Source organism: Zalophus californianus, chromosome 16 (assembly GCF_009762305.2).
Source record: "Zalophus californianus isolate mZalCal1 chromosome 16, mZalCal1.pri.v2, whole genome shotgun sequence".
Taxonomy (NCBI): Eukaryota; Metazoa; Chordata; class Mammalia; order Carnivora; family Otariidae; genus Zalophus; species Zalophus californianus.
In genome coordinates, this window is record NC_045610.1 from 9,262,117 (window position 1) to 9,288,315 (window position 26,199).

The window sequence follows — 26,199 nt, forward strand, 5'->3', positions numbered from 1 at the left end:
TATTGATTTTGTTAGATCCACATATATATGTGGGGCTATTTTGGACTTTCTGTTTCATTGATCTGTCTGCCTATCCCACTTCCAATTACTATAGCTTAAAAATGCTGTTTCAGGATGGGGCACCTGGGTGGCTCAGTAGGTTAAACATCTGATTCTTGATTTGGGCTCAGATCATGATCACAAGGTCATGGGATAGAGCCCCACAACAGGCTCTGCACTTAGGGTGGAGTTTGCTTGAGATTCTCAGATTCTCTCCCTTCCCCTCCCCTCCCCACGCTCACTCACTCACTCCCTCTCTCTAAAATAAATAAATAAGTCTTGAAAAAGGTACTGCTTCAGGAATAATAAACAAGTAAGAAGGGCTGTTTTTTTTTTTAACCATGTAGAGAGAACTACGTGCCGTATGATTCTTCTAATACGTTTAATTTCTCACTCTCTCCGCTGCCTTCTTTCCCTTTGCCTATAAATGTGAACACACTTTTTTCTATCTTGAAGAGACTTGCATTGACTTCCTTGTGTTTTTCTGGTTGTTGCTTTTCTGTCCTTCCTTTCACTGCCAATCAACCCCTGCAACCCATAGAACATAATCCTCTTTCCCTTAAATTCCTGTGTTATCTGGCCACGCTGTGCTCCCCAAAGAGGACTATTAAAAGTTATCAGTGACCTCCCTCATGTCCTTCGAGTCTATTTCTAATCTTCAACCGCCTGCAACCCCTGCAACTGTTACACCAGTCAACACACAGCCTGGACTTGCCTTTCTCCTCTCTCGCCCCTGCCCCATTCTGGACCTCCTCTGTCTCTTCGGAGGCGACTTCCCTACCCCTTTGCTCTTCCTGTACTTTCTGTATACACTTCTCTTCCAAGACTGGCTGGCTGGCCTTGCTCAGGTTACTTTACTTTCCCTCGATTCCAAAGAGCATGGGGTGGTTTGCTCTGTGTTCATCAGGCACATTTCCGCAGCTCGGTCCTTGATCAGTTAATATCTTCTGGACCTAAAAATGAGCTGCTGACCTTCCGGTGGACTCCCAGAACAGTTCTGGTCCTTGATGTTCCGATACTACCACTGTCCTAGGCACCTCTAAGACATCTTCTGGGTGTGAGAGAAAGCAGCCCCTAAGTCACAAAACCTTGATATATGGTTTTTCTTAAAGCCCCCCCCCATCTCTCCCCTCTAACACCACTACTGGGTTATTCTTCTTACTTCCTACTTCTTCAGTAGCTTCCACTGAGAAGTTCATTCAAAGACTCTCTGGATGACTGCTGCCAGTGGATCAAATCCAAATTTCTTAGCCTGGCACTCAAGACCACCAGAGTCAGTGCACAAACTATGTTTGCAACATCTGTACCACCTGCTATCCTAATTAATACTGGAGTCAAAAGGATTTAGATTTCAATCCGGACTCGATCTCTTAGTAGCTGTGTGGGCTTGGGTAAATGACTTAGCCTCACTGTCACCAAACCCAAAGACCTTGGAATGGCATAGTGGATGAGACTGACCACTTGTAGTTTGTGTGCGTGTCAAGCACTAAAGAACCTTCAGTGATCAAGAGACTTGTCTATCGAGCACAGAGGCAGAACCCCATCTTGTGAAACCATCATAGTAACACCTCTGGACTCCTGAAGGTGAACACAGGGACTGTCCCTCTTCTTCTTTGCTCTTAGAGGTCAACAAAGTGATTCTGTCTCCTTATTGCTAACCCCCTTTTGACCAATGGAGCCACCTTATTTCTTCGCATCCCCCAAATACTTAATACACTTAAAAGATGGTCTATAAAACTTTAAAAATAAATGCTTGTTGAGATCACCCATCGTGGTATAGAGAAGAGATCACCAAGAAGCAGAACACCCAGGTTTATGTCTGGAGTTGCACTATGCTTGTTCCATGATATGGAACAACTAAACAGCATTCCTGAGCTTTGGTGGCCTAAATTTTCATGTGGAACTCTAATCAGTGTTCAATAGTCATATGTGGTTGGTTGCTACCATTTTGGACAGAGAAGATATAGACTATTTCCATCATTGCAGAAATTGCTGTTGAACAGGGCTGACAGATAAAACACCACAAGAGGGATGGTGTGGCTGCCAATAATGTCATAAAATAGTATTTATGGGAAATGCCTAGAACAGAAGCTTCACGGACAACAGAAACACAGCTGCATTAAGTGGAAGAGATAGCCAAGTGTCTCTGGGATGGACTCCCATGTATCTGAGGAATTAGATTAGTGGCGATTCAGATAAACAACTGAAAAACTTCCTCATAATCCTCTGGGAGTTATCTGGACTCACTGAACGATAGGAAGGAAGAAGGGAAAGTAGCCCCACCTTACACGGGAGTCCCTAGCATTAAGCTGAAGATATGGGGAAATTCCAAAAGCTACTGAGAGACTTCAAATGGGAAATGGTGATTTTTCAGATCTCTAAGCTTCTTGACTAAGAAATCGAACCTTGAGTTGAAGAGCCAAAAAAGTACTGGATGGTATTTAGGTCAGAGAAGAGAAGATTGGGAGGAGCCATGTAGGAGATTATAGCTTTTGCCAACCAAGAGACTTTATTAGATGACCTTTCCCCCAATTTCCCAGGATCCTTTTCAGTATATTTTTATAACATATTACTTTTAATAATGACCCTTGGCCAGATTTGGTTTTACCCAGCCATTCTATCAGTTCCTAAAGGGCGATAATAGTGTACATCCTTCCATTCTTCATATCACAACCAGAGTGGTCTTTCAGAAATCAAGATACGTCTCTTCTTGCCTAAAACCCTCCCATGGCTACGTATGACAAACGAAATCAAGATCAAACTCCCACCGCCAGGACTACCTACATATTTTATGGGTCCCGGTGAAAAATGAAAATGCAGAGCTCCCCATTCAAAACTTATTAAGAATTTCAACATCATAACAGTAGAGCATAAACCAAGCATGAGCCCTTCCTGAGCCCAGGGCCCTGAGAGGCTGACAGGTTTCATGCCCATGAATCCAGACCTGTTGGTATCTAACCCTTGTATATAACCCCCTTAAGTTTCAGGGTCTTTTAAAAGGTGATTTTTCTCTATCTAGAAAACCCCTGGGGGGCTCTCTCACCCCTACCACCTTGCGTATTGATTTTTTACCTTCCAGATAGTTGCTTAAGTGTCGTAACTTCAAGAAAACCTACCAAGGTCTAATTCCTCTCATAAATTCTCATAACTAACTTAGTTCTTTGTATGATTATCTGATTGTCAGTCTAATCCACTGGTCTGTAAGCTCCATGACCTCAGAGATCATGTCTATCTCGCTCATCATATTATCTCCAGAGTCAAGTAAGTCCACAGCACATGGAATGTACTCAGCAAAAATCCATATATTGAGGGAATGAATAGACTGAATTGCAATTTTCCACATACTATTTCTTCAAAGAAGTGGTCAGTGAGAAGAGGAAAAGGACTCTGCAGGAGAGCATATCACTGTTCCCAGTCTATATTCCAGTTCCCAGCTTAGTTTCCTTCCATATGCCTTGCTTTGCTCTCTGCTGAGGAATCAACCAGCCAGCAAGCAGGAACACAGAGTAAAGCCATGGCTCCAATTACTTGTTATTGAACCATCTTGCCATTCCATTTGGGTCTCAGCATCTTCTCACTTGCCACTGGATCGGACTTATACTTTGTTTAGGGATTTTTATTGATTACATAAAATACATAATTAGCATATTTCTTTTAAAATTTAAATTCAATTAATATATAGTGTATTATTAGTTTCAGAGGGAGAGTTAATTAGCATATTTTTTAAGGTCCTGTGAGGGTTTAAAAAAAGAGTCCTAATGGGTTTTAACCCTGCACTGAAGAAACATAGTAATGGTTTCCAAAGAGCCAAATGAAGTAGTCTTTACAATTAAAAACATGACACTATCTCACCAAACCAATCACAGTACTTGCCTCTAAGGAGAGAGAGGCTGGGACTAGAGGTGGTAGTTAAAGGAGAATTTAGCCTCATCTGTAACATTTCATTATTTTAAAAGGATAACATATTTCTATGTTATCATATAATTGTGAATAACATTAAAATATAAAATACAAATCTTATGCTGCATTGCCCTGGCCGTACAAAATTTAGAACTTAAATCCTTAAAGACTAGAATGTCCTAGCCAAAAATAAATAAATAAACACATATATGTAATATAAATTTATCTATAAAACTATATATAAACATATATATGGTTGTATAAATATATATTGTTATATATATAGTTTAAATTTTAAAAATAAACAGCCACCTTCATCATACCAGCAACAACTGACTTTATCTAGCTTTTCATCATTGGATTGATTTTATTGACCGGTTTAATTTCTATGGTCATGCAAGACTATTTGCCACCAGATCCTTCAAAATGATCAGGTTGGAACTTGTACAAAGTCCTTCAACTATGTGTAGCCCATATGTGCCTCTCCCTCTGGTTGCCCTTTTGCCACCTCAAACTTAACACTAGAGTGTGTCAAGCTCCTTTTGTTTTCATAAATGGAATTAAGCTTATATATTATCATACTGCTTGTGCAGACGCGGAAGGATGTGTATTTGCATAGTGTACTCTGCGTTAGGTCATGTCTCTTGATTTATTATAGCTATGTACGTTTAAAGTTACTTTCTAGGTCTTAGTTCTCCTAAATGGTCTTCAATGCCATCTCCTATTTTTCTGCTGGACCGTATACTGACTGGTACGATAAACTAAAACTAAAAAATAATGCTGCCTGTCCCCACTGGTGCATTCTTGCATTTCAGGGCTTTGGTTCATCTTACTGCGGTCATCGGCACTATACTTTACAGTGTGAATATAATAAACCTAAGCTCCAGCTCTAAATCAGAGTTCCCACCCCAGCCCACTACTTATTGTTAAGTTGCTTTGTAAAATAAACATCTGAAGGTATAATATTATTATAGGCTTGCCCTCTCTCATCTCTCCAAGCAAAATCCTCCGGACTCTTGCTAAGGTTTGAATCACTGCAACAGAAAGGTGCAGAATCCAGCTCCACGAGGCCACCTTCCTGCATGGCAATAATGAGGCAGAGCAGAACAGTGGTTCCCTCTTTTAGACTGAACGTGCACTCTACAGTTTACTCCAGGCTAAGCTAACTCTTCAGTTTCAGGCTAGTTCTCTGTTGTTTCCCCAACACAGAAGCTCTATCTTAGCCTGATTCTTGCTAGAATTCTTTCTGATGGTAACTAATCATTTGTCTGTCTTCAAAACACTCTTCACATAGGTAGACTATAAAACAAGTCAGATAGCTATTTGACATATAGCTCAGAAGCATGCCTCTGGTGGGTGACTGGTCCTCAGTATTTTCTTCTGTAAAGCAGGGACAAAACTCCTACCAATAATCACTTTATAATGTGAAGACTCTCAGATGAGTGTAATATGCCAGTTTTAAGTGAAAAGCAAATCAAAGGGGACTCTCCTATACGTCTACCATACTTTCAGCAAGTGGCTTCCTTTCTCTTTTTCTTTAATAATTGCATTCATTCAAAACCACTATACATTTGAATGAATTTGTAATTTTAATATTTGAATATGAGCTCTCTTCAAAACCAAGTCCAAATTCCTAATCAGAATCAGTTGGTTCAAGTCAAACAATCTCTTGCCATCCTTGCACAATTTTAGTTGGGATGGTGGGGCTGGCTTCCTCGGTATCTACTCAAACTTTCTGAAAATATACCCTACTATACCGTAGAGGCTAAAGCCTTTAAAACAAAAAAACAAAAAAACACTCCATTTCCCAGACTGTCTTGCAGCTCAAGCTCTGGATATGATTGGGGTTGCACTGATCGGGCTGTCCGTGTGTGAGGCTTGCCTTTGGAATTCAGCTCCATGGGAAGAGAGGACGGATGGGAGGCAGGAGTTTTGCTCCTGTGGATGACAGAGGTCATGTTGCTGGAGTTGGTAACTGTGTTTACCACTTCCTGATTTAGCAGAGGTGACTTTCTGATCCCAACAGAAATAGTGCTGGATGTGATAGCTGTTAGTGGTGGCTTCTCATCTCAATGGGAGTTTTCCCACCCCATAAAAGGCATCTTCTTTGGTGGCCTAGTTTAGCGACGGGGTTTGGGAGTAACTCAGGAAATCAGCCAAGAGTCTGTTTCTTTAGCTTTACCAGTGACCCTAGAAAATATTCAATACACTCTACAGATGGTCCCCTACTTAAAATGGTTTAACTTATGATTTTTCAACTTTATGGTGGTGTAAAAGCAATAAGCATTTGGTAGAAATCATAATTCAAATTTTGAATTGAATCTTTTCCCAAGCTAGCGATATGTGGTACCATCCTCTCGCGTGATGCTGAGCAGAGGCAAACTGCAGCTCCCATTCAGGCAGGGATCATGAGGGTGAACGACCGATACACTTCCAACCATTCTGCACCTTTGTATCTATTCTGTATTTCACTTTCAGTAGAGTATTCAATTAATTACATGAGATATTCAACACTTTATTACAAAATAAGCTTTGCATTAGATGATTTTGCCCAACTGTAAGTTAATGTAAATGTTCTAAACACATTTAAGGTAAGCTAGGCTAAGCTATGATGCTTGGTAGATTAGGAGTATTAAATGCATTTTCTGACAATATTTTCAACTTACGATGGGTTATCAGAATGTGACCCCATCACAAGTTGAGAAGGATCTTTGTCTCTTTCTGTCTAATGTAGCTGGAGGAGATCATCCTATCATGAAACTGCCCAATAGGGATAGTCATTATTTCACCATTGATGGGTCTCTCTCATCCCTGAGCTTTTGAGCTTTCTCCTCCTCAAGAGATAAACATTATCCTTCTCTTCTTGAAGGATGAACAATAAACATCTCAAAACTTCTACCCTCTCTGTAGGTAGTTACTCATCCTGAGTACCAATTAACCAGAACAAGGATGATTCTGGAAATCTCACTAGATAGCTCTGTGCTTGTAGATTTAGACTTTTCATCGATTACTCTTCATATTTCATAGCTAGACTCCTTTCTACAGTCTCTAACACTATCACACCACAATACTTAGTACTCATTTTATTAATATGCTCCTGTGTCTCCTGAGCTCCGTATGAGCAAAGAAATATGCTGAGAACTAAGGTGAGATGAAGGGAGTCCAAACCAACACAACAATGGGAGAGATCTAGTTCTGAAATCTCTTTTCTCTCTAGAGGAAGTTAGGGAGATATTTCGTAGCTCTAACATACAATGCACACATATGGGAAAGAACTTATTTTAGTTAACTAGCACCAAAATGCTGATGCATGTGGTCACTAAACACAGTCACTTCCCATCTGGGACTGAACGTTCTTTAAGAAAAATATGCTGGCAAGACCCAGCACATGGAAGGCAATCCTGCAATCCATCAGTGTCTATGGTTATTGCCGACAGAATTCCAGGAGAGGCTGAATGAAGGAGAATTTGATTTCTAGAACTGAGTACCTTCTATTAAACTGTCAGAGATTTTTTTTTCTTCCATCTGAAAAAACAGGGTATACACTTAAAGATAGAATCAAGGAAGTTTAGAGCTAAGACTTTGAAATACTATGGTAAAATTAATTTACTGTGTTTATGAGACTGCTCAAAATATTATATCCTCATGAACATCTTTTGGGAAAACTAACACATTGGTTGTAAAATATTTTTTTAAAAACCCACAACTTTGAGAATGTCTAATTCATTCCAAAGGGTTTAGAAAGAGGCAATGTAGTAATGTATCAGTGAAAATTTTTTTCAATTTTTTATTTAAATTCAATTTAGTTAACATATACTGTATTATTAGTTTCAGGGGTAGAATTTAGTAATTCATCAGTTGCATATAACACCCAGTGCTCATTGCATCAGGTGCCCTCCTTAATGCCCACCACCCAGTTACCCCATCCACCCCCACATCCCCTCCAATAACCCTCAGTTTCTTTCCTATAGTTAAGAGTATTTTATGGTTTGTCTCCCTCTCTGTTTTCATCTTATTTTACTTTTCCTTCCCTTCCCCTATGTTCATCTGTTTTGTTTCTTAAATTCCACATATGAGTGAAATCATATGATATTTGTCTTTCTCTGACTGACTGATTTCACTTAGCATAATACCCTCTAATTCCATCCATGTCATTGCAAATGGCAAGATTTCATTCTTTTGATGGCTGAGTAATACTCCATTACACACACACACACACACACACACACACACACAGCCACATCTTTATCCATTTATCTGTTGATGGACATCTGGGCTCTTTCCATAGTTTGGCTATTGTGGACATTGCTGCTATAAACATTGGGGTACAGGTGACCTTCGAATCAGTATGTTTGTATCCTTTGGATAAATGCCTACTAGTGCAATTGCTGGGTCATAGAGTAGCTCTATTTTTAACTTTTTGAGGAAACTCCATACTGTTTTCCAGAGTGGCTATACCAGTCTGCCTTCCCACCAACAGTGTAAGAGGGTTCCCCTTTCTCCCCATCCTCACCAATATCTGTTGTTTCCCGAGTTGTTTATTTTAGCCATTCTGACCGATGTGAAGTGGTATCTTATTGTGGTTTTGATTTTTATTGCCCTGATGCCTAGTGATGTTTGGAAGAGAACCTATCTGAGTTCAGCTCCTGACTCTGAAACTTACTAGTGGCTTGACTCTGGATTATTCTACTTCCCTCAGTCTCAATTCCCTCATTTTTTAAATGTGAATAGTTAAATGTGTGCACCTTAGAGAACAGCTGTGATTGTGAAATAATATTTATAAAGTACCTCTACTCAGCACAAGTTGACTATCACCGTTTCATTACATGTGTCAATATCAAGAGATGATCATCGACCCAGAGGCTGGATGCCACTCATGCTTTAATTTTATGCAAATTTTCCAAAATTAAAGCTTATTCAATGCCTCTGTCCTCAATTCTAAATCCAACAGTGCCATCATTTTACACCTTTTTTTGTTGTCGTTATTGCTAAGAGGAACTATCTAGAGACCTTCTAACAGTATAAAATAGTGGTTAAGAGCTCATATTCCAGTGTCAGCTAAGGGGATTGAACACTCAATCCAGCATTTCTATCTGAGTAACCTCAGACTAGTTGTTTAACAACTGTGGAGTTATGCATCCTCTCTGAGCTTCAGTTTCCCCATTTGCAAAGTGACAATAATAACTCTCATGAGATTGTTGTGGTTATGTGAGAACATAGTAATGAGCACCTCAAGAAACTTGAGTCATTAAAAATATCCAAGACCTTAGTAGTTTAAGACAACAGTTTATTATTTTTTATGATTCTGTAGGTTGGTTGGGCAGTTCTGCCTCCCATGGTGTCAGCAGAGGCACTGGGAAGGCAGGAAGATTCCAGATGGTCTCATTCACATGACTGGCAGCTGGTGCTGGCCTCCTTATGAGCCCATCTGCAGCTATGGGCTGAAGTTCTGTTCCACATGAGCTCCTCCATGTGGCTGTTTGGGCCCCTTCACAGTATGGTGATCTCAGGGCAGTCACACTTCTTACGTGGCAGCTAGGTCTCAAGAGCATAAAAGCAGAAGTTTCCAGGCCTTCTCGAGGCCTTGGCCTGGAATTGGCACAATGTTACACTGCATTGTGTTGGGTCAAGTGATCGGAAAGTCAGCCTATATTCAAGGAGAGGAGAGGATTTTGCAAAGATGTGAATACTTGGAGGTATGGTTATTTTCCCACAAGACCCTGAGAAATATCTACTACATCTACCTTTTAGGGAACTGAGAAAGTTGGATAGCCCTTCCAGCATTATTTTAAAGTGTCAATGCTTTGAGCTTCCTGGGTGGCGCAGTCAGATGAGCATCTGACTCTTGGTTTTGGCTCAGATCATGATCCATGATCTCAGGGTCCTGGGATCAAGTCCCGAGTCGGGCTCTGCACTCAGTGGGGAGTGTGCTTGAGGATTTCTCGCTCTCCTTCTCTCTCTGCCCCTCCCCCTACTCATGGGCATGTGCGCTCTCTCTCTCTCTTTCTCAAATGAATAAATCTAAATAAATAAAATGTCAATGCTTTAATCTTTCATTCGATGGTATGGGTGGTGCTCTTAAGTCTTGTCTGTGGCCCTAGCTTATTATTTTCCTCTCAGGTTGCCTGGCCTCATCTCTCTTAAAAAGCCCCATCTTTGCTACACACATCAAGTGACCTGGGGTTGAAAGTTGAAACTGACTAGCTTGTTGCAAATAAAAGAATATCCCCCAATACATATCATGATTTTTGTTATCAGTAAATGCATAAGTTTCCATAAAGAGCAGGTTCTCAGGCGAGCAGAGCACCATTTGGTGGGGGGCAGGGGAGTAGGAAAAGCATCCTTATGTCTGAGTGACTGAAGAGCTAAAATGCCCAAGACAAGAACCTTGAAACTTAGTCCAAAGCTATCACTTCACCTTACAGGGAGGAGGAAAAAGTAATTGAGAAAAACAAGGAATTTGCGTGGTTCCCACAGCCTTATCCATCCATACACAATGAGGTACCATGTAGAGCAACAGAAAAATGCTACCTGTTCCCCAACAAGCTCCCTCCTCACTGTGCCATGATGCCACCAGAGTTGCATTTTGGTCCTGGTGAGCTCTTTAGAAGGTCATTTCGCTCAAAGGAAAAAGTTGGCAGCAGAAAGGTCTCCTATTAGCTCCCAGCAATATGAGCAAATAGCAAGGTCCAGAGGGAGAGAGCCATAGTTCACAAAACAGAACCTTTTTGATGTTGACAGAGAAAGATTTGAGCTGAGGAGGATTCAGAACAACTTAGAGCAGGGCTCATTGTATTTGTGCTGCCTCTTCTCTGCCCTGGATCCCTTGCAGACAACGCCATCCTAGGGCACCTCTAGATTCTTACCCGTCCAAGCTCACCCGGGGCCTCAGAATCCTTCTCAACTCGACACTCCATAAATACACACTACCAAGGTCTGGAGCTGGTCTGCAAGGTGAAATTGATTGTCCATCTCTGGTGAAGAGATTAAATATTGTCTCTTTTCCCTATGAATTCATGAGTATATGGGGTTCCAAAAAGACCATCAGACCACTCTGCACAGAAGGCTGGTCTTGGCAATCATGCCAAGGGTGAACGCAGCGCTACTGGGAACAGTTGAAGGAAGGGTCAGGTCTAGCAGAGTGGACACCGACAGGGGAACCTGGGGACATGACAATGAGCAGCCACTCTGCCTCCTCCTGTATGCCTTGGGTCAGCCCTGCGCCCTAAGGGAAGGGCTCCATCTCTGTTTCCAGAGCAAAACAAAAATTATAACCTAAAACCAGACCCCAGCTCAGCTATTTACAGCATGAACTCAGGACTCAAAAGTGCCAGGTGAGGTGTTTATGACAACACTTCCCCTGAGGCATAAATGGAAATTACTAAAATTATAGGTGACTTGGCTATTTAAGGGCAGTTACGCGCATTTCTAAATCTGAATGATGCTTGGGGAAGGTGGAAGCCTTTGACATTCCAGCAGCCCTTCTTAAAGCCACATACTATTAAAGATACTTGGGGCCTGAATATATAAAGCCACATCCTGTGTTGATATTTGCAGGCCTGTGATTCTTAAACAGGATCGCACTTTGTGATTCTTAGCTGTTCGTGGATTTCAGCATTAGAATATTTATCCTCGTGAAGTGGCCACAACATTTAAGACTAGTAACCGAATGTTTATTTGTGGAACTTAGCCTTGCCCACGGTTTACCGAAATAACAGGAAAACTGGCCTTTTTCTGTGTCTGAACTACGTTTTCTTCCCAGCACGTTCTTGCAGTGCCAACAACGTATGTTTAAGGGAAAAAACTCCACAGGCATATAGTCCTTAAAAAAGGTAACAATTCATGGAAAAAGTCGGTAAGATTTTCCCCGAAACATATAACAACTTAGAGACATGTGGGATTTCTGTTTATTCTTACTGTCGTCTAAAAGCTATGACTATCAACGCTTGATTACTCTCATTGCCTAAGTGTTCGAGTGGAACTTATAGATCTTTGTTTCCATTAGAAGTGAAGGGAGAAGGACAAAAACCTACAATTTGATCTCTAAAATGATATACTGAGACCACAAAAATACCCCTGGTCCAAGCTTACAACGTTTATGTCAACTCTACCAGCATTTTGAGATGTTTCATGACGTTGACCAACCAAGGTCTGGGAAACTTTTAAGGAACAGAAAGAGAGAAAGAGATGGGGTTTGGGGTTAATCAACAGCGCTTAGATGGGAGCAGAGAGGTTAGACAGAGAGCTGCTAGCTAGCTAATGGGAGAGAGGGGGCTACACCTAAGTGACAAGCAGGATAACAGGCAGAAAGCCTTTCCCTCCGGTAACCCCCATTCTCAGGACTTCTGTGTCAAAGGAATCAAAGCCCAGAATGCTGTCGACATCCTATCAGGTTGAATTCCAGATGGTTAAATGTAAGTTCAGAAAACACTAGAGGAATTAGAAGAAATTACAAGTAAATAATCTTGAGATGGGGAAGAGCTTTCCCGGTGTAACTCCGAAGGCATAAATAAACCATAATGGAAACATTTGTACACTTCACCCTCTGTACTTTAAAAACCATAAACAAAATGTAAGGGCGAGTGCTGTATAAAGAATTCATGTTTGGTACCTATGGCGAAAGTGTCCTGTGGTTGATATACAGGGAATTCTCACCAATAAATGGAAAAAAAAAAAAAGATAAATACTCAGGGGAAATAGGCAAATAACAAAAACAAGCAATTAACAGAAAAAATTCAAAGGCCCAGGGAACAATGCTCTACATCATTAGGGTCCAAAGAACAAGATGTTAAAGCAATTAAGATCATTTTTGTAGTATTGAATGGTAAAAAACAAAAAAAAATCAGAAAGAGTTATCAAAGATGCAGAAAGACACACCCTCTCATAGACTGCTGGCAGGAGTACAAAATAACACAATTTTCAGGAGGGCAGTATGACCACACACTGTAAAAACGCTTTTTTTAAAAAAATTGGTTATAGAACATTCTAGAACCTCCATGCAATGGTATGTCAAAAAGCCATTAAAATGAAGTTGTGAAAAGATGTTTAATGACATGGAAAATGTACATATGATTAAGTGGAGAAGAATAAATGGGTTGAGGTGAATGAGGCACTGACAATGGTATCGGACACATAATAGGTGCTTTATTTGGAATGATTCCGATTTTGAGAGGAGCACCAGTGTATAAATACAGAAATAAAAATCTATGCATATCAAAATACCTAGTTAGTTTAGAAATATAGAAGACATTTATTTTCTTCTTTTGTTGTCTGTATTTTCTCAAGTTCCCACAAGCAATATGAATTGGTTTTTGGAAGTAGGAAGGAAAGATTTTCAAAAATGATGCTGTGGATAAACAGCCAGTGACATATTTATATATGTAAATAACCATAAACATTACATATTACCCACATGTGTAGATAAATATTATATGCACATAGAGGTCAAAGCAAAGGGATTGAGAGCACAGAAAATAAAATGTTGACAAACCTCAGTGACCATTTCTGGGTGTTATGATAACGTGTGCTTTTTAGGAGTTGGTATGTGTGTGTGTTCTCCATTTCCAAAATATGTCATGCAAATGTTTTTCATTTATAATGAAGAAAAAGTTATTTTAAACAATAACCCCTGGGAAACCACAGGACCTCCTGGAATTTAAGCAATGCCCCATTTTGCAACCCATCTAGGGTCAACCCCTCTGTCATCCTGGACCCCTTTGCACTCAGTTCCCACGGAAAGAGTTACCAAGTCCTGTTGATTGGTTAGAATATGTTTTGCATCTCTCCTTTCTTTGTTTCTACTGCCATCACTCTAATATCATTGCTCGATCGCAATTTCATAAGACCATTTTCCTGCTCGGAGATGTCTGTCAGCTCTCCCAACTCCTTGACCTGGAGTTGAAAGCCTCCCCATGTTATAGACCCTGCATTATGAATCACAATCAAACCAGTCTCCTCATTATTGTTCCAAGTACACTGTGTATTTGTTTCACCCTTGTTTTTGCTCAGACTACCCCCAACCACTACATACCCAAGGGCCTTTCTCCTTTCCTCTGGGTTTCCTCTGAGGCAGAGCTGAAAATCCATCCTATTTGTGATTCCTGACCCCACCACCTAGAGGAAATACATTTCTCCTTTCCAGCCATTTCATGTTACACAGAGAACAACAAGAATAATACAAATAATCTTCTTTTTACCTTCTCTATTAGACTGATTATATTTCTTTATATCCTTCCCATAGCTCAGAAGCCTAGTAAATAGTAGAAAATGAAGGTTTGGACGTAAACAAAACACTCTCCGAGACAGGACGCTGTTTACATTTCTATCAACACAATCCTTTAATAAGTGGAGATATTAGCACTCCGTTTAAATTAGCTGCCACAGGGCTGTGGTTCCACTTCGCTGGCTCCTGGCGGGGTCCCCTAACAGAAGCCTTCCAGCCGGAGGGTGTTGGGGAAGGTCTTGCGCATGCTCATGCATTTTTCTTGGTCAATGTACAGGGAGTTGGCTTTGACAGCCAGGTCATGCTCCAGGGTGGCCTTGGTGTGGACCAGCAACTGCAGGGTGTCCTCCGCGTCCCTCAGGCGCTGCTGCAAGGTCTGGATGGTGCTGTCCACCTCGTCCACCTCGTTGACAAGGCTGCATGAGGAAAGAAGCATCAGGTTAGGTTAGCAGAAGTCACACTCTGCAGGCTGGTTATGCGCTGAATTAAGGGCCTGCAGGGTTATTGAAGTCCTACTGGAAGCTGCCGGGCTGAGTGCACACGGAGCCCCCAGAGGCACACGGGTCATCCCAATGTCAGAACAAACATGCAGAGGAAGCACTCCTGGGCTTCCTTGTGGTTCTAGAATCAGGCCAGCGCCACTCCCATTTGCAACACCCAGAATCCAAAATGCAAACTAAGCACACTTTAGGGACACCATCAAATTTACCATCAAGTTTTCATACACACACACACATTAAGTTATGATATTTTTTAAAGAGGGAAAACTTGTAAACATGTGACATTTTTTTAAATAGTAAAAATGGGAAAAATCAAAGCTTAGCTGGACTTTCTTACATTTTTATCGGCGGAATTATTTTCATTGTTAGGAAGAGGGGGACACCCAAGTTTACTCAGTGGCTAGAATTCAGCACAATAGCGGTGGGAGGGGTTAGTTAATGGGACACTCCTGAAATTATAATGCCCCTGCCTCCCAGCAACATCCCAAGGCAATGCCTCAAGCTTCCAGACTAAATATATTTGTAATTGTCGAAAACGTAATAGAACAGGATAAGGCTTGAAATCAGCTATATAAATGGTGAAACAGGTTGTAGTTCTAATAGTTCTAATTACCCTGTGATGATTTAAAAAAAAAAAGACACATTTTTTTCATTAAGACAAAAAAAATTCATTTCATTGGAAAAACCTATAACATCTCCTCAAATTATATTAGTCAATACTGTCTGAATTTTCATTTCCCTGATTATTAGCAAACTTCCCCTAGGTGTCTATTGGCCTTGTTGCTTGTTGCATTTCTTCTGTGAACTGCTTCTCTCCTTTGCTCCCTTTCTACTGAGGTATTACTGTTTATCTGACTCATTTGCAAAGAGCTCTTTCCATATTAGGCATACTGATTTTTTTTTTTTTTTTTTTGGTCTGCTTTGCTTCTGGCAAATGTTTTCCCTAATTCGTTTTTGCCTTTTTAATTTTGGTTATGATGTTTTTATTATATGTAAGATTTCAGGTTTTTTTACAGTAAGCCAAATCTTTCTCTTTCTTTGTGATTTCTTCCATTGTGTTTATATTTAGAAAGTCTTTCTCTTCCTGGGGAGCAATTAAGCAGGGGCTCCTTTACCCACTGATTTGGCCAATTATATTGAGGAGAGATGACTATGTGGTCACTTAAGAAAAAAATTAGGGAACAGTTTATAAAAAGACAATAATAATAATAGCAACACATTTATTAACTACTTTATTACATATATACTACATGCATACTATCATGTATATGTATATATTATTCTAAGTACTTTACACGATCAGACGATTTGATCCTCATAACAAGACCGTGAGGTAGATACTGTGATCATCCCCATTTTACAGATGACAAAACTGAGGTATAAGAAATGTAGGTAACTCTCCTTACAGTTTTGCATGGAACTACCCATCAGCTGCTTTTAATGACCATGCTGCTCCCCTGCCTAACTCTGATCAGCTAAAAACACAACTCAAATTTATCAAATTGTAACTAGTGATTCAATATTAAGGTCTTCTTTATTTGGGAATCCATTTATCAGCAGACTGGAGGTGCATGGAATTAATTAAAATATATAGTAATACAGGGGTGCCTGGCTTGCTCATTCAGTAGAGCATGCGACTCTCAACCTCAGGGTCATGAGTTCAAACCCCACGTTGGGTGTAGAGCCTACTTAAAAAAAAAAAAAAAACATAAAACATACAGTAATGTAAAGAGAACAGCGGCCACATAAAGATATGTGTGTCCTTAGGGATAGAAAGGGTTTTCACCAGCACAGAAGAATATCCAGGCCATGTTAAAATTATTATTAAACCAAGGCAACAGTCTAGCTTCACAGAACTCTGCAGCTGGAAAATAAATGTGAGAGGTCATCAAGCCCAGCTTCCTTGTTTCACAGACAAGGAAACTGAGCTGGGGGACTGATGAGCTGCCCTCCCCACAGGCACGCGGCCCACATGTGTTTATAAGCTTCGCACAGTTATCCAGGAAACTAAAAAGGAAATAAGGAGTCTCACTGGCCATAATAAGGAACTGGGTCCCATTTCCTGCCCCTACCGTCTCAGCTCGCTGCAAGCAAAGGACAGAAGCAGAGACCTGGGATGTTGGCTTCAGCATCCAGGACCCCCTTGGGTAAGACCATTTCTATTTGTAATTCCCACCGTGTAGGGTGGCCAGGTTGATACACAGGATGCCCAGTTAAATTTGAATTTCAGATACATGTGCAATTGTTTTAGTGTAAGTATTTTTTTAATTGTGATCAAAGACACACAACAGAGAATTTACCGTCTTAACCATTTTTGGGTGAACAGTTCCAGCAGCATTCCCTGCATTCACACTGATGTGCAACCATCACCACCGTCCATGCACGGAACTCCTTACCTTGCAAAACTAAAACTCGGTCCTCATGACACACCGACTCCCCATACCCCTGAGCCCCTGGCAGTCACCATTCTACTTTCTGTCTTTCTGAATATCTGGGATATATTTATACTGAAAACCCTTCATGGTTTAGCTGAAACTCAAATTTTACTGGCCATCCTGAGTTTCGATTTGCAAAATCGGGCAACCCCACCAGAGGGGCCCATGTAGTGCCCGGCACGAAGTGGGCTCTCACAGAATATTAAGATGGTACCAAAGCAACAATTTTTCTACCCCAAACCCTCCATGCTCTCTTCTTCCTAGAGGACAAACGGCACATTTTTAAGGAGATGCACCAAATCAGAAGCCCCTGTTCAGGCTGAGTGGAGGGGAGACAAGAGAGCAGGGAAGGGGGTTCTCATTTCGGACTCCCATAGAGATCTGTATTCGTTGAATTCATTTTAACATCAGAAAGCATCTCAATCTTACTTGTGAAATTGAACAAGAAAACTTGCAGGGAAAAATACGGTGAAACGTGTGACATAGAAGAATAAAGGAATAATTTCTTTGCAGTGTTATCTTGTGTTGAGTAGTAGTCTGAGAAAACAAGAGGAAACAGCATTCATACCTAATGATAACCTATGCTCTGGCCACATGATGGAAGCAATGCAAGCAACACTTGAGAAAAAAAGAGAATTGCCGTGGGGGAAGAAACTCACAATATGGTGTTGATTTGAAAAGTCAAGATAGGGGTTAAGCGGTTAAGCGACTTTCTTCGGCTCAAGTCATGATCCTGGAGTCCCAGGATCGAGTCCGGCATCGGGCTCCCTGCTCAGCGGGGAGTCTGCTTCTCCCTCTGACCCTCCTCCCTCTCATGCTCTCTGTCTCTCATTCTCTCTCTCTCTCTCAAATAAATAAATAAAATCTTTTTTTAAAGAAGAAAACGTCAAGATAGGGGCGCCTGGATGGCTCAGTCAGTTAAGCGTCTGACTTCAGCTCAGGTCATGATCTCAGGGTCCTGGGATGGAGCCCCCATCAGCCTCCCTCTGCCCCTGCCCTCCCCTCCCCTCCCCTCCCCCACTCATGCGCCCATGCTCTCTCGCTCTCTCTTTCTCAAATAAATAATCTTTAAAAAATAAAATAAAGACAAAGTCAGGACAGAAAATCCCATAGGCAGCATGATCACAATTTTGTTAACATGCCTGGTGGCAAATACAAAAAAACGCTAACCTCGGTTATCCCTCGATGGCACAAAGAATAAAGATGGGTTTTATTTTTTACTTCCTTTTTCTGATTTTTTTCTATCACGAACAGATGCTACTTTTAAAGCCAGAAAGAATGCGGTAAATATTTTGCCAAAAGGAAACACAATTTTGAGGGACTTAAACTCTCTTTGGCCTTTAGAGACCAACACCACAACAGGGCAACAGGGCAAATTTATCTGCTCTGCCATGGCCACCTATACCAGCCCGGAGGGGCCTGCTCCCAAGACACCTGCAGGCAGCCCCAAAGGGGCAAGGTGCTCACAAAAGGCTCACAGAAGCAACAATAAGCTGTGAAGATCCACACAATACATTTCCCTTCATCTTAGAAGCTGCACTGTTAAGAAAACAGAAAGACTTTCCGTGGGGCAGGGGAAGGAACTGAAACCTAAGTGCCTAAAGTTTCCTTTGGTCTCCGATTGGTAAACACAAAATCGGAGAACCGATCTAAAAGCCCATTTCTGTTGTTGCTTCGATCAAGGTGGATTAAAAAGAAAGTCTCTTGGAAGATCCCAGGGTATAAAGTATCACTAGCAAAGAAACAGGTACTTGGGGTGGTTGCCGCAACGGTACCAGGGATGGGGTTTATGGAAGTAGGGTTGTGTATAATCGCGCCGGACCCGCCTCTCACCTTCCCCTGCACTACTCCGCTGGCTTCAGAAGGAACCCTGAGCCCAGAGGCAGGAAACGGAGCACAATGATCTGAGTCCTTACTCCTAGCTGACAAACACTAGTCTAGTGGAAAATTTATCCCGGTAGAGAACTTTTGAAAATACAGATGTTGAAAGATCAATGATTTTTTTTTTCTTTCTGTTTTTGGGGGAAAGGGAAAAGATCTACAAAATGCAGACTGCTAGTACCCTTCCTCCTGCTGCTGCGTGAATACGGCTGGGAGGTCCTGTGCTCCCCTCCCCTTGTGCCCTTAGAAACACATTCTCACCCATCAAGGCCACATCTCTGCCTCGGCTTCCTTGTTCTTGGCAGATCATAGAGAACTGTTCTGCTGAAACCCCTCATTTTGGGGGGAAATTACAGAACTGAAAAAAAACGTTTTGCATTCAAACACAAATGAAGCTACCGTCATTTTTGGGGTTTTTTTTTTGTTGTTGTTGTTGTTTGGGGTTTTTTCCCCCCTAAATGTGCCAAGATTATTGAAGCAAAGCAGAACCTGGTGTGGCCTGCCACCAAAAATGCCAAAAATGGTTAGAATTGCTTTTGAAAGGACCTGTTCAGAACACTGTAAATGAAAATAAAAGTCTCGAAATGAAAACTGCTATTTATCTCTGTCCTCGCTCCCCTGAGCCCGTGGTCTTCTTGGCAACAATACTTGAACAAGAAATCCTTACGGAAACAAAAGTAGGTTTTGTCCTAAAGTCAATAAGGGGGCAGAGGAAATGGACATAGTATGGATTCCATAGGAAGCAAAGGGAAAGTAAATTCATGTAGCTGCGAAGGGGGGAAAGAAGTAAAAATAAGTCGGCTTCTGTGGAGCAGCCTTCAATGCCTATTGTCTGATAACTCCAATGTCAAATTAGACCATTACTCAAAACCCTTTTATTTTTTTTAAGGATTTTATTTATTTATTTGACAGAGAGAGACACAGCGAGAGCAGGAACACAAGCAGGCGGAGTGGGAGAGGGAGAAGCAGGCTTCCCGCCGAGCAGGGAGCCCGATGCTGGGCTCGATCCCAGGACCCCGGGATCATGACCCGAGCCGAAGGCAGACGCTTAACGACTGAGCCACCCAGCCACCCCTGCTCAAAACCATTTTAAAAAACAGCCCCGGGCTTGTCCAATGCCAGTCTGAACAATTGATGGATCCCCGTCTCTACTTCTGGTGACTCTGCAGAAACGCAGAGAATAAAACTTCGCTCAATTTCCCCTAATATGATTTGCAGAAAGCCACAATTTGTGGTCTAATTCCAACTGGCCAGATGGCCGCGTACTCACTGGCACGCTCTTCGGAAGCGCGTGGACACCGCCGACGGGCCTCTGGAGTGGAGGACAGCTAATCCTAAATAATGAACGGGCTGTGAAGGAAGAGGGGTTCTCTGGAACCCACTTGGGGAAATGTGTAGCCAGCATGGGTGCACACCCATATGGCTATGGCCCAGACAACAGCTCTACAAGGAGAAGTGCAGCTCGTTCGTTGGCAATCCAACACAGACAACATGCATGCTGTATGGGTAGGGCGTTTTGCCGTAAAGATCTCCTCTGTGACCCTCGGTTTCATCCTCTGTGAGAGAGAGATGGGGATACAGTACCTGCTTGGCTGACTCACTCCATAAGGGCATTGAGGAGGTTGGATGGGGCTGGGCGCACGATAGGGGGATGATAAAAGCACCATACGTGTGAAAGATGGGGGAAGCAGAAGCAAACGGTTGGTTTGGTTGGATAGGGCTCTGCAGTGAGGCAGGCAAGGACCCAAACCATGCCTCTACCGACCACGTCATGCAACACGCTTGCTTCTGCCTCAGTTTCCTTATTTGTGAAATGCAGATGATGAATGAGGTCGTGTAAGGGGCTGAGGATGGGGCTCAGCACAGAATGAGATCCATATACGGCAGCCTACTCTACTCCTGCCACTTCACCATCTTTCTTGTCTTCATCGTTGTTGGCCCAACAAGGATCTCCCTTACGCTCCAAGAAATCCACACTTGCTTCCTTGGCAGGGCTCAAAGCTGCTTTATCCCTAGGATCAATCCTTTGTGATGATGAGGGAATCCCATCATGGAACCAGGTAGGAGATGGAGACTAGTGGCATTTCCCCACGGCACCAGAAAGGAATTTGGAGTTCAAGTGCAGCCCCCTTGTTCCTCTAGTTGCTATAAATTTGATTTGCTTCTGCACAGAGCATTTCATGCCCTGAGAAAAGCCATGGAGAAATCCAGGAAGAAAAGACAAGCTGACAGGTATTGGGAAATTGGAAATGAAGCCAGAACGTCGGGGGCGGGGGGGGGGGCCCGAGGGGGGAGTTTTGCCCAATTCCTGAGGAGCCCATCCTAAAAGGAATGTTCAAAGTTAAAATCATCATCGTAATAAAAGATGCCTAGTGTTGGGTGGATGAATGGCAGCATGGGAGTCTTATGGCCATGTCTATGGGGGGATGTGCTTGATGAAGGTCAGCTGTTTTCGATTTCCACTGAGAACAGAACAAACTGAAGTGACCCTCAAGGTGTCCTAGGGAACCATGAGGATGGTCTTAAATGGGGAGAGTAGATATTAAGTGTCCAGAAAGCCCAATGAGAACAAACAGAAAGGGGTCAGTGGAGCTGGTACCACAAGTCCCTATTCTGGTGAGTCCCAGGAGCTGAAAACCACACAGCAAGCAATGCACTCTGCTGCTTTTAAGAGGGAATTCTGGAAACTCCAGACCCCAGGGAACCGCAGAGGAACCCAGAGGCCGCACTGGCCCCACTGAATGAGGCTTCACGTTTATATCACTTTTTTTTTTTTGTATATGGTGTTGTCATTTCCCTTTTTTTTTAAATTGTGGTAAAATGTACATAACACAAAAAATTTACCATCTCAACTGTTTTTCAATGTACACTTTGGTGGCATTAAGGTCTTTCAAACTGTCGTGTGTCTATCACCACCATCCATCTCCAGAACTTATGCATCCTCCCCAACCGAAACTCTATGCCCATTATTAATAATTATTAACACTTCCGAAGAAGGCTCCTACACAATGACTCTTACTGTGCTCTTCCATATGACCGGTGTGAAAGCAGAAGGAAGCGCCTTGGTAAAGAGCATGGAGCCGCCATGGGGCTGGTGGGTTGCCCCAAGGAGCACCCTGAGCTTGCCCTTCCTGCCCAGGGCCCACTTCCGCCTCACCGTAGCTGAGCCATGTCCCGACAAAGCTCTATGTTGGGTCTCCTGGTGCGCTCATCCAGTCTGGTCTGAGCCACCTTCAGGAAGGCAGACTTGTCCTTGATGGCCTTCTTGATGGATTCTATGGTCATTTCAGTCTGGAAGATCTCCTGCAGGGTCTGTGTGAAGAGAAGCAAATGTTTGAGGCCTCTTGCATTTAAGGCCTGAGGCCCACCTTGCCCTCTCCCGTGGGGAGGTGGTTTCTCTGAGGGCCTTTCTCCCTCCACCCCAGCCCTGTCCCCGGGAATCTGTGGAGAGCCGACTGTGTGTGTCTCTTCCCAACTCCAGGTGAAATCTGCCAGGTGGAGAGTATTTACACACAGAAATGAGCAAATACAACAAATCGGAGCCTCCTTCCCACACACAGCCCCCAGATCACCAATTGTTAAATAATTACCAGCACATATGTGTGTGTAACTCTGAAAAAAAGTGAGGCCATGAGGTTTGAATGGCCCTTACATCCCTCCTCACATCAGTATGTCCTGCCTCTTTATCTTCTTACTAGTGTCATAGAGATGTTTTCCTGCTCGTTAAGAAGCAAACCAAGTTCAAGTCTCTGAGTGTCTCCCTTACGAGGGAGAAGCACTGGGCAGTTTTGGAGTCCTGATTTTATATTCTTTTTTTCCTAAAGGAAAAAAACCTGCATAAACCCAGATCCCTCCCTGGCCTCCTTTCCTATGCTCCGACAATTCTTCTTTCTTCTACGACTTTGACTTCTGCACTTGCAATTCTCCACATTGGTCCACCACTCCCCCCTTCCTCAGCCACCTTCCTGTGTCCTAGAGACACACCCCAGTGTCACCCAAATTCTTGTAAAACCTCGTGTCTTGACCCCCACGCTCTCACCCAGTCCCACCTGGGCATTCTCCAGCTGGTACCCTCCAACCCCCACCCCCCACCCCGCCGCGGTCCCTGCTCCATGCATTCCACGACGGTCCTGCTCACGCCCTGCACTCTGGCCAGCTCATCTGGAGGCCCCTATATTCCTGGACCCAGTGGCCCTCGTGAAACTGTACTCTCAAAGTCAACAATAACCCTCCCCAGTGTCTCCCTCTCTTTGAAACCCTTGCCCTGTTTTGTCTCCTCTGGCCAGCTGCTGTCCTAATTCCTTGCCTCTCTCTGTAGCTGCTCCTCACCACTTCCCAGTGCAAGGCTCTGTCTTGAGCCACTTCTCTGCTCCATCCTTTCTCCCCTGCAGAGCTCTCATGGATTCTATGGTCATTTGTAACCTCATGGATTCAGCACTTGCATAATCCAGGAGCCCTGAAATCTGTCACTTAAGCTTTGACCTCCCTCCCAAGCCTTCAACAATCTGTTGAAGATCATTGCACTGTTCCTATCGCCGAAGCCACCCTCAGGGGTTCCCTGCCGCCTGAAGCCATCCCTGTCTCTCCCCAGTGGAAATAACTCTTCCTTCTGCTAAACTACTTAACGTTTTATCTGCAGCTGCAAGGAGTGCTTTCTGCACCTTTCTGGTCCTTTCTACTTTCATGTCTTGTCTCACTCTAAGATACAAGATGTCAGGGCCAGCGTGTTGTTCATGTGTGCATACCCCAAAGCGCCCAGCACGGTACCTCCAATGTAGCTGTGCTAACCTGAATGCTATCCTCCTGCCCACCCCCAGGAAAGTTTCTGTGCTGAAGTCCTAAACACCACCCCCACAGTATCTTGGAATATGACTGTATTTGGAGATGGATCCTTTGAAAGAAGTAATTATGCTAAAATGAGATCATTAGGGTACATCCTAGTGCAATAGGACTGCTGTCCTTATAAGAAGGGGAGATTAGAAATGCAAGTAAAATAATAAGGATTATAGAAAAGTTTAGCTTCGCCACATAAATTATTGGGAAACCAACTAAACTTTTGATAGCTTTAGTTTTTAATGTGCTGTGGGTGGACTCTATTTTGCACATTTATTAAATGGTTTATGTGTATAAATTTTCTGGTATTCAGGTACATACCTATGTTTCATATATTGTTATACTTGTCATAAAGATTTAGTAAAATATAAGTATATATTATAAAAAAAAGAAGAAGAAGAAGGGGAGATTAGGACGCAGGCACGCCTGGAGGGAAGAGCAAGTGAAGACAAAGGGAGATGGCCGTCTCAAGCCAAGGAGATAGACCTCAGAGGAGACCAACCCTGCTGACACCTTGATCTTGGACTTCTAGGTTCCAGAATTGTGGGGGGGAAAAAAATGACTTTTGTGGTTTTTTTTGTTGTTCCCCAGGGAACTAATGCAGAAGTAAATAAAAATTTGTTGAACAAAGGGACTCCATCAGGTCAGCCTTCTAGAAGCCTTTAGAATAGCTTCGTACTGCCCAGTGGATACCTTCCCATCAATGTCTCTACAGCTTGGCTCCAGGCTGCCTTTGCAAGCTTCTCTCCCAGGACACACGCCCTCCATTTATAGATCCGAACTCAACCTCTGACTGGCTACCTCCTGAGGCTTTTTTCGAGATGTCGTCCCCCCGCCCCGAAGGTTCACCTCTTTCTCCAAACCCCAACAACACTTTCTGCATCTGTTATCTGGCAACCGCGATCTGTGATTTTCTATTGTAGTTACTAATTGTTCATGAGCTTGTCCTACGTATGCACATCTTCACAAATATAAGCTTCCTGGGACCAAAACTGCATATTATACTTCTCTCTGCCCTTCTCTCTGTCGTCCAATAAGTATTTGTTGCTCAAAGAAGACACCATGAGAAAGGGAGTTAAATTGCTGCAGTCTGAGAAAACATGGCGCCCTCAATTGGATAATACCACCTTCCAGCACACATGGCCAACTGTGTCAGGTTCTTAAAATAAGAAATGAAAACCTATAGGCAGCATAATCCACAGAAATAATACGAGCTCCAAGACCAATGCTAAATAAAGAGCTCCTTGTTTATCTTGAAACACTCAAATTCTGCTTAAATCCCTCATTTTATTATTGTAAAATGCTTATGCCTAGAGCACTTTAAAAAGTTCAATATCAGAAACACTTTGAACTACCTAATAGTTTCCTGTATTTGGTTTTGTATTCCAGAGAAAGGTCCTGAAATAATTTAACAGAAAACATTCCTACCATATGTTCTAATAATAAATTCACTTCCTAGTTACATACAGTGGTTCATGAAACTTTAATCATAATATTTTTGTTTCTATTAAATACTAGGAACCTTTCAGCGCATAGTGCATTCTTTGTATTCCAAACCACCGCCCCCCCCCCCCCAGTGGATTCCAATTTCATTTTGACACCTGCCTACCTGGCTAAAATAAATGGTGTGCTTTGTACTGTTTTTAAGTTTTCTTAGTCTATATAGCCAGGAGTTCATGCATCTTATGGCGTCTCTCCAGGAGTGGTGAGAGATTTGTGATCCCAGAGCCCCCTGCTCTATCTATCCAGGTCAGCTAAGGGGTACCACTGGCACTTGATTTACCTTTGCTAAGTGAATCTGAATCTTATTTTTAGCATCTGCAGTCTCAGCAATGCGATTGGTGAAAGACAAGTTCACTTTGTTGAACTGATTCCACATCTCATTGGCAGTCACAACCAAGAGGTTTTGAATGTCGTCTCTTAGCTTGGCAGAGGCTGCTCGTTCACTTTGGGAACGGAGGATATTGTCATCTGTAAATTTGGCCCAGGACTCAGGCACTGAGACCCTGGAAAAAAAAGTAGAACCATACAATGGTGACAATGATGAATCAGCCTAGACAGACTGTAAGCGATCATTCGTTTTGTGAAAGGGGGAAACCCCCATCACTGAATCCTGGTTTATTGCATAAAGTATAAACATCAGAGGAAAGCTTATTTAAAACTTTTCTTAATTGTTCCTTATTTTTCTGCTTAGTTTCTGTAAATCCAGAGCATACACTAAGTCCTCTGCCAATCAGCAGGGAGGGGAGGCAGGAGCAGGGGATGGGTGAAGGATATGGGTATTTTGGGCTCATAAGAAATGTGTCTCACTGGCCCGATAAGCATATGAGAAAATATCCAACCTCAAGAGTAATCAAAGGAGTACTAAGGAAAACAGCAACCTACTAAT

The 26,199-nt window shown here is 42.5% G+C and overlaps 1 protein-coding gene across 1 annotated transcript in view; it reads right to left on the reverse strand.

The window, feature by feature from the left end:
* Positions 1–13,105: 13,105 nt before the first annotated feature.
* TEKT3 (tektin 3) overlaps positions 13,106–26,199 on the reverse strand; it is a 46,355-nt gene continuing 33,261 nt past the window's right edge. The window contains exons 6-8 of the mRNA XM_027626301.2: positions 25,594–25,816; positions 22,135–22,289; positions 13,106–14,577 (exon numbers count right to left, since the gene is read on the reverse strand). Of these exons, the coding sequence (XP_027482102.2) occupies positions 14,361–14,577; positions 22,135–22,289; positions 25,594–25,816 (595 nt within the window). The 3' untranslated portion in view covers positions 13,106–14,360. The remainder of the gene's footprint in view (positions 14,578–22,134; positions 22,290–25,593; positions 25,817–26,199) is intronic.